At 40.1% G+C, this 8,995-nt stretch overlaps 1 protein-coding gene across 2 annotated transcripts in view; it reads left to right on the top strand.

Annotated features, from left to right (window-relative positions):
- The first annotated feature begins 940 nt into the window (after positions 1-940).
- The window catches only part of LOC109467615 (hemicentin-1-like), a 108,472-nt gene continuing 100,417 nt past the window's right edge, over positions 941-8,995 (top strand). For both annotated transcript variants that reach the window (XM_019765631.1, XM_019765630.1), the window contains exons 1-2: positions 941-1,369; positions 4,813-4,925. In XM_019765631.1, coding sequence (XP_019621190.1) covers positions 1,078-1,369; positions 4,813-4,925 — 405 coding nt within the window. In that variant the 5' untranslated portion in view covers positions 941-1,077. The remainder of the gene's footprint in view (positions 1,370-4,812; positions 4,926-8,995) is intronic.

Below are 8,995 nucleotides of genomic sequence, written 5' to 3'. Positions count from 1 at the left end.
AGTCAATGGTCTAGTTACAATGGTCTAGTCTTAGAGTTACAGGAGTGGAAATCTACAAAGGATATGAACTACAAGTGTGTGTGTCTAACCTGAGGTCCCGGTCTCGAACTGATTTCAAACGGAAGCGGGCTAGCTAATATCTAATACTGACGCTGACTGCTCTCACCAGTCATTGGCTAATCTAATGAGTATGTAAATGAACTAAGAAGCTGGAGATCTAAATATGGATACTAAGCACTACGTCATAAGTCACTACGTCACGGGAACCATAAATCACTAACTAACGGATCAGGCTGTTACATGTGTAAGATTTGGCTGTCCCACCCAAGGCTGCGGTGACGTTTGAAGCCCAGATACGTGGCACATTCAACAACCGGGACTTCTTTGCCTCCAAGTGTGAGGGGAGGTGGAACAGGTGGATTTTTTTAAAAGCACAGTCTCAACTCATAGGACTTATCCCCGTTCATAATCATATTGTTCTTGTTCGCACAGGTGTCAAGTTGCGTAGCTTCCTCTTGCATAGTTGTGTCACGTGGTATTCGCGTGAACACACACACACCCAGACACCATTCACTAATTTAAAGAACAGTCCCAACATGCACCCAACATTCTGCAACATACATTACAATACCCGGAGGTACAAAATCTACGATTTTCCTTGTTTACCTTTAGATTTCGTATGAGCTTTGTACAAAAAGCTTCTTCAGCACAAAGTAGCAGCACGCACGGCCGTCTGTATAATGTTACATGAGGGCGACGCATAACTTAATCATATTGGCTTTCCGCAAGAAAAAAGAAAGTTTCTATATTTCCATGGAGTCAAAAGACTGCTTTGTCAATGAGCTTCTGATTGCAAACATCCCACGTGACACAATGTACAACAGCGCCCCCGTGAGGTTCTGTACATGAAGTGTCTGGTTCTGTCTCCCCGCCCGGTGTGAGGTACCAGTCAGTGCGTGCTGCGAGTCATCTGATTTCTGCATTGTTTTGACTATACAGAGATTGAGGAGTGTCCGGGCTCCTGTCTATGGTGGAAAGACATGAAACGTTGAAAATATAAGTGTATTTCTCAGGAATATGATGTCGTGGACAATGGTCCTCAGTGTCCAGAAGACTTTTTCCCGAGAGACTTTACTATGTCTGTGCATGGTGTGGGCCTGTGTTTTAGCACAAGGCAGCGACGAGACCTTGACACCTAAAGACGTCCCACAAGGAGCCTCCACCTTGGCCTTCGTGTTTGACATTACAGGATCTATGTACGATGACCTGGTGCAAGTTATAGACGGAGCTGCCAAAATTCTGGAGACAACTTTGTCTCGGAAAGAAAAACCACTATACAATTATGCACTGGTGCCATTCCACGACCCAGGTTAGTGCGAACGTCCTAATTACTTCCCTCGTCCCGCAAATTATCTTCGGAGCGTGTGAGGTACATAATGTAACGTTACCGCATTGAATTATGTTCCGTGAGACATCCCGCAATCGCACACATACACAGAACGCGTAGATTCTTTCTTTCTTTTTAGATTTTGCCTTATTGATAATGGATGATTATGTGACGATTTACATGTGGCATAATCTTATATTTGTAATTGTATAAAGTTACATGGCTTTCTCAACTCAAATTACATACCGTAGTACTGTGACCCAAATCGTTACAGTACATCTGTAAAGGTCCAATTCTTTGGCAAGGTTTTGTTCCAACCAAAGAGCTTTAATGTAGGGAAATATGCTCCTTGTTCCAAGTTTGTATGATTATCAATTCATTAAAAACTAGAGTTCCACGATCTCATACCTTCGCCAAATGATGTTGATTTTTATGACAGACAAATATATAGATTATTTCCCTTGATTATGCAAATAGGATCCTCATTTTCATGAATAATATCAGTTGATCATATTCTCTACCAAAAGACAGTCTTACCATTTCTAGCATTTCCTCATAAATTATGCAAATGAAGTTCTTATTTGAACAAGTATGTTAACTGATGTTCACCTTCGCTTAACTTTCGAATACTGTAAGTATGAAATTCCAGGCAGTTACCACTGCTGAATTACAACTTTTTCTTTTTAAGTATTTTAATTCACATTAACTTTTAATTTACATCTGATTCATCAATATCTATGTTTCTCTTGTTCTCAATTACATATGCCACAAGCTTGAATAGTTCTATCATGTAATAAAAACACTGATTGATAGAATTTCCTCATAAATTATGTAAATTATTTCCAAATTTGCATAATTGTCACATAATTATGTCAAGCATCACTTAAGCTACGTACATACCTAAAATTATGATGATCCGTCAACTGGTTCTTGAGTTATCCTCTTTTGAATATTATTAAACAAATGGCCCTGCAGTTCCAGAACAAGCCGCTAAGGTGCCCAAACTTATGTCACTTCTTTCCCAGTACAAGACCTACCTATCATCCAAATTTCGTGACCCTAGCTACGCACATGTACATTTTGTAGCATGTCTAGGTCATGAAATATCAAAACCGGAAGTTCAGCTGCAGTACCATAGGAAGACGATTATCGGATAGGGGGCCCAAAATCTAATCATTTAGAGGTCTCATCAAGACCTACCCACCTGCCAAATATCAAGTCAATCTATTTAAGCCTTCTCAAGTTATCGTGTTTACAGACACACACAACATAACAATGAAAACATAACCTTCTTGGCGAAGGTGAAAAAACTTGCCTTCGTTGGAAGGGGTTGATGATATGTTTTTTGGCCTGGGCTTATACTCTGATCATCAGAGCATAAGCCCAGGCTGAAACAGATCTATTGTTTTGTCTTTTGCTTTGACAACTTTTATTTTTCAGTGACATATTAGGATGTTGTGATAGTTGGCAGAAAACTTATCACAATATAACATTACGTTAGGTATCATTTTTTGTTTAACAAGGCTTATGATGTCAAAATTTGAAAATGTAGAAACCTTGTTTTTCGGTCCGCCTTGTTTTTTCGCACTATTGCATTAGATTTGGAGTCTGGAGGATGTCATCCTTAAAATTTACTTGCTGTGGCCTAAAGTAAAGTATATTCTTTTGAGTCTAGGACAGGACAAATCAGTGGATTTCATGTGCATCCTTATAATACATGTACATCATGCTTTTGTGAAAGCTACTTACCTAATTTCTGTGAAATGCTAGCAAGGCTTTCTTATTCTATTAACTATTAACTTAATTAAGACTGCCATTGGGTATAGAAGATGATCAACTGAATACTAGTAGTCATAAAGGTTAATGTCGTAAAAAAGTGAAAATGAAAAAAAAGTGCCCCCCTGTCCTTCTGGGAACTTGGAGGAAGCATATTACACTTTGAAAGCAAGTTCAGTATGACTTGATATTAGGGGGCCCTTCTTTTTTGAGGTACATTGTAGTCATACAAAATTCAAAGTGACTCCTTCAATTCAATCCATGTAGATAAATTCTGAAATGATTTGGGGATTGAAACCGGTTCAGTTTTTAATAAAATGTAAACGGGGTCTGATATTAGACAGTCTGAACAGTTCCGGCATTTTCTGCCACCTGTTAGAAGTGCAATAAGTGGTCGTCACACCAGATCACGTTATAAACTGAACACTCCTCTCAGCAGAACTGATCGTTATCAGAATAGTGCCCTTCCCTTTATGATCCGCCTGCTTAACATGTAACACTGTCACATTTTTGGGACCTAAGACTTATTTTAGTGTTTACTGTTACCATTGTCCGTCGGTATTGTTATCTGAAATGTTATTTGCACTTGTAAACATTTACTGACAATATTTTATATACATTTAATTTAATGGTTTATTACTATTTTAAATTGTTTAATATGGCGTTTTATAGTGTTTTGCCCAAAAGCAATGTCAATTCAGCCTCTGACTGCCATTTTTGAGACAGTGTTGTTGTGTTTTTAACGCAAATAAACCATTGATATATTCCATGTCTTGTTGGAATTTCCTCCCACAGTGCGATTAGACCAGTTGAAAAGGGTTGGAAACTTTCATTGAAATTGAATGCATGCATGGTAATCAAAGCTTTTTAAATGTGTTGTGAAGGAGTCCCTCAAGTTTGTAATTCTAGATGTGTTGCATTAGCACATCCTTCTCTGTACCCTAAAAATGAATATATTATACAATGTAGGTATAAAATGAATGAAGGTGAACTGATATTAAACTATAGCAAAGTTATATTGTGGAAGTTATGGGTCATTAGAAGTTTTTTAAGGCTGCAGAACACAGGGGTCTATGACGCGGGTATAGAAAGTAGTGCAGACAAACCTCTTGCATCCTGGCTAGAGCGACTTATGTGAGAGGTAGCCATGACTGAACTGCGCTGTGTGGTAAGGAAAGGTATCGGCTTGTACACGGTATGAGTTGGATTGTGAAGATTTTCCTGTTCGTGTATAAATGCGCAGCATTACGCAACCAGGGTGAGCCGGCTGCAGTTCCGTTAGAGGGCCAAATCAAAGTGGTCGTCATTATGTTAAAAAACAATAACTTTTTTTTGTTTTCAGTTATTTTGTAGAATATACTTGTAGAATATGTATTTCAACATATTAGTTGGCCGTGATTCTCTAGTGCACCCTACTATATAATTTTTACCTTGTCGAAGTGAGTCACCTCGGGGTGCTAACTTAAGTATCATCCGATTTGGAAACTATGATCAGTATTGGATTGGAGTAGCAGATTTAGACTACGGTCAGCTAGGAGTGCAAGAAGCCCTGTTCTAAAATGGATGGCATCCAGGCTATATTAGAGACTCTGAGCACAGAATGATATAGCACATAAGGCATATATAGATTATAAATATTTTTGTTGCAGATATTGGCCCTGTGATCATCACGACAGATCCAGAGGAGTTTCAGCAGCAGCTTAGAGAACTGTATGTACAGGGAGGAGGGGACTGTCCTGAGATGAGTGTGGGGGCAATCAAGGTGAGATCAAGGTTGATAAATTTGCACAATATGAATTATGAATGAGTTTAAATCAAAACAAGGAGCATCTCAGATTTTATACCTCTGTAGCCTGGTTAGTAGTGGTTACCAAACCTATTATAGCTCCCGAGTCCTACATCCTCTCCGATTTGGAGAGGATGTAGGACTCTGGAGCTGTAATAGGTTTGGTAACCAGGCTAATATCTCTGGGCATTTTATTGCATTTTTTTGTATGTTGTTTGTTTTGTATTGTTGGTGTTAAATTTCTTGTGTTACATGTACATTTAGCATTCTAGGTTGTGTTACTGTTAGGTGTTGTAAAATTTTGGCATGCTTTGCAGGGATCTCCCTAAAGGATGGAGCAATGGCGCTGCGCCACCCTGTCCTTATCTCAGAGCGCTTTTCAAAATTAGGAATTTCATTCCAATATTACCCCGATAAATGTGCTTGTCATTCCAATTTTGTTCGGCCGAGCGACATTGATTGAGCCGCTAATTGCATGGATCAGGCTGCTATTCATTCCATTGTCTGCACAGTCTCATGAATTGTCAATTAATTGTCATTCTCGCCATGACGCCACAAAAAAAACGCTGTCATTGGTAGAAAATCAGACAACCCATTGGCATTTCACAATTTTTTTACAATTTGCATGCACAACAAGTCCGACTGTCTCAGTTTTCATTGTGAAAGCATGCTGATTACAAAATAAAAATCCCAACTGCATAGTCGTGGCATGCTACGCTAGTATCGGCGGCTCGACGGAAAAATAATTCATCCCCAGAAGATATGAGAAGATATGTTACGCTTGAAATTACGCATGAACTTATTTTCCTCGTTATATGGGTTTTTGGACAGGGTTGATATAGGAACAGTCCATTTGTGTGGGAGGGGAATAGGACCATTTTTGGTACGGGGATGTGGAAAAGCTATCTGCTGCATTTGCTCCCGGGCAAATGTCAGCCTTCTTTCTTCTCCTTCTCCTGCCATTTCTTGAAATACAATCATGTAGATTCAACTCTACCATTTTTCAACCAAATGACTTGAAATTTGGCATGGAGGTACAGTGGGCAAATAGCCCCAGATGTTTTGCCATTTTTACCTTCGCCAAGAAGGTTATGTTTTCAGTAGCATTTGTCTGTGTGTGTGTGTGTGTGTGTGGTTTAGCAAGATAACTCTAGAAGCAGTTGTTGGATTGGAATGAAACTTGGTAGGTGGGTAGGTCTTCATGATTAGATTTTGGGCCCCTGGTGGCTTTCCTAGGTACTGCAGCAGAATTTCCGGTTTTGATATCTCATGATCTGGACATGCTAGGGTCAAGGATTTCAGATGGCAGATAGCTCTTGGGGTAGGGAAGAAGTGACATGAGTTTGTGTCCCCTAGCAGCTTGTTCTGGAACTGCAGAAGTATTTGTTGAAAACATTTCGAAGGAGGATAACTCAACAACCGGTTGACAGATTGTCGTGATTTTTGGTATGTAGATAGTTGAAGTTATGTTTGACATAATCAGTTCAGTTCAGTTCAGTTTATTCAGATGACAATTATGCAAATCAGGAGCTAATTTGCATAATTAATGAGGACATTCTATAAATCTGCTTTGTTTGATAATAGAACTATGAAACACTTGTGACATCTACTTGAGAACAAGTAAAAATATCTGAGGATATAGATTATGTACATGAGGAACTTAATTTGCATAATCAATGGCAAATTTTTTATAATTTCATACATGTAGTTGTAACTACTGGGAATTTCATACTTGGCACATTTGGAAGTTAAGTGAAGGTGGACATCGATAAACATGATTTATTCAAATCATGACCTCATTTGCATAATTTATGAGGAAGTGCTATAATAGCCTTTTTGTTAAGATAAGGCTGTTATTGGGTGGAGAATATGATCAACTGATATAAACCATACAAATGAGGCTCTTATTTACAAAATCAATGATTAAAATTGTACAATTCGTCAACCGCAAGGGTAAACATCATTTGGCGAAGGTATGAGATCGTGGAACTCTTGTTTAAACAGGTCTTTAAAATTTGTTTTTGTTTTTTTTTGGCCATTTTGAGGCAAAAATATACATTTTGGGACCTGGAGCCCTGGTACTAAAACCACATGACCTGAAATTTGGTATGGGGATACCTTGGACATATCACTCACTCACTACATATGTCTACAGAAAGTAATTCAAGCTTTTGACATACACCACTTTAAAATTGTGTAAATAGGACTTATTGGCTATTTTCAGACAAATGTTAAAGTTGAATGACCTGAAATTCGGTATGGGGATACTTTGGACACATGTCCAAAGAATGTCATCTGTGCCTTTGACATACACCATTTTAAAATTGTATAAAATAGGGCTTTTTGGCCATTTTCGGACAAAAAATGTACATTTTTAGCTCCTGTGCCCTTATATGAAAACCAAATGACCTGAAATTTGGTACGGGAGATCCTTGGATACAAGCCCAAAGAACATTATTCACGCTTTTGTGTGTCACTTAAAAATTATGTAAAATTGGACTTTTTTCCCTATTTTTGACCAAAAATGTACATTTTTGGCTCATCTTCGCTAACACGAAAACCAAATGACCTAAAATTCAACCTAAGGGTAATTTGGCACCAAATGCTTAGGCCAAATGCTTAGGCTATTTACCTTACTTTGAGTATAAATAGCGATTGTAGCTTCAAAACCCAAATCCCCAACTGACAGTTCTAAATAGAACACCAGGATCTACATGTTCCAACAGCAGAAGGCGTTGGAAGATTCCATTGCTGCATGGGGGAATAGACTATTGGAACACTTCACACTGGTGATTTAGGAACAATCACACTATCCCAAGTCGCTATGCACTATGGGAGGGGTAAGACCCCCACACGTCACTCTGGGGTCGCGATTGGAACCGGACGGTCACACCTTTCGGAGGCTCCTGTTTTTCTACGCGCGGATGCCACCCCAACTTGATGTGATAGTAGCAGAAATGTTACACACATTTACCACCGAAGGAACGTCGTTACGATTAGCGAAGGATCCCGGTTTTCAGTTTTCGTTGCCACCGGGATCAGGACGCTCATTTCGGCCTGTGCATCGAGGCCGGGGACGCACGCCGCGTCCAGCCTTCCAGGCCTGACGACGACGTTGACGAAGTTTTTGTGTTTTGCGAGGTACTGTATCTACTCCAGTGCATCCATTTTTGTTTGAATTTATTGAAATTTTAACTTTGCTCGGGCCGGGCGTTTTTGGTTTCCCGCGAGCCGAATTTTATGTTTCAACTAAGCTCGGGCCGGGTGTTTTTGAGTACTCGCGAGCCGAAATTTGTGTTTGAACTAAGCTCGGGCCGGGTGTTTTTGAGTTCCCGCGAGCCGAAATTTGTGTTTGAACTAAGCTCGGGCCAGGTGTTTTTGAGTTCCCGCGAGCCGAAATTTGTGTTTGAACTAAGCTCGGGCCGGGTGTTTTTGAGTTCCCGCGAGCCGAAATTTGTGTTTGAACTAAGCTCGGGCCGGAGGTTTTTCCCGCGAGCAGAAATTTGTATTTGAACTAAGCTCGGGCCGGAGGTTTTTCCCGTGAGCAGAAATTTGTGTTTGAACTAAGCTCGGGCCGGAGGTTTTTCCCGCGAGCAGAAATTTGTATTTGAACTAAGCTCGGGCCGGAGGTTTTTCCCGCGAGCAGAAATTTGTATTTGAACTAAGCTCGGGCCGGAGGTTTTTCCCGCGAGCAGAAATTTGTGTTTGAACTAAGCTCGAGCCGGAGGTTTTTGAGTTCCCGCGAGCAGAAATTTGTGTTTGAACTAAGCTCGGGCCGTGTTTGAATTTGAACTTTGCTCGGGCCGGGCGTTTTTTGGGTTCCCGCGAGACGACATTTTACTTGAAGTTGTTGAAATTTTCAACCTGGGCTCAGGCCGGACGGCTTTGGGTTCCCGCGAGTCGACGATTTTGTGTTTGAGGTTGTTAAAATTTTTGAGTTTAGCTCGAGCCGGGCGATGAAGTTACCGCGAGCCGACATTTTGTCAGTGAAGTTGTTTACTGAAACCATGGAGGTAGAACTACCTCCATGCTGAAACTTGGGATTT

The sequence above is a fragment of the Branchiostoma belcheri genome, unplaced genomic scaffold, assembly GCF_001625305.1.
Source record: "Branchiostoma belcheri isolate BF01 breed outbred unplaced genomic scaffold, Haploidv18h27 scaffold184, whole genome shotgun sequence".
NCBI lineage: Eukaryota > Metazoa > Chordata > Leptocardii > Amphioxiformes > Branchiostomatidae > Branchiostoma > Branchiostoma belcheri.
The sequence above is the reverse complement of the archived record's forward strand: the minus strand, read 5'-3'. Positions and strand labels throughout refer to the sequence as shown.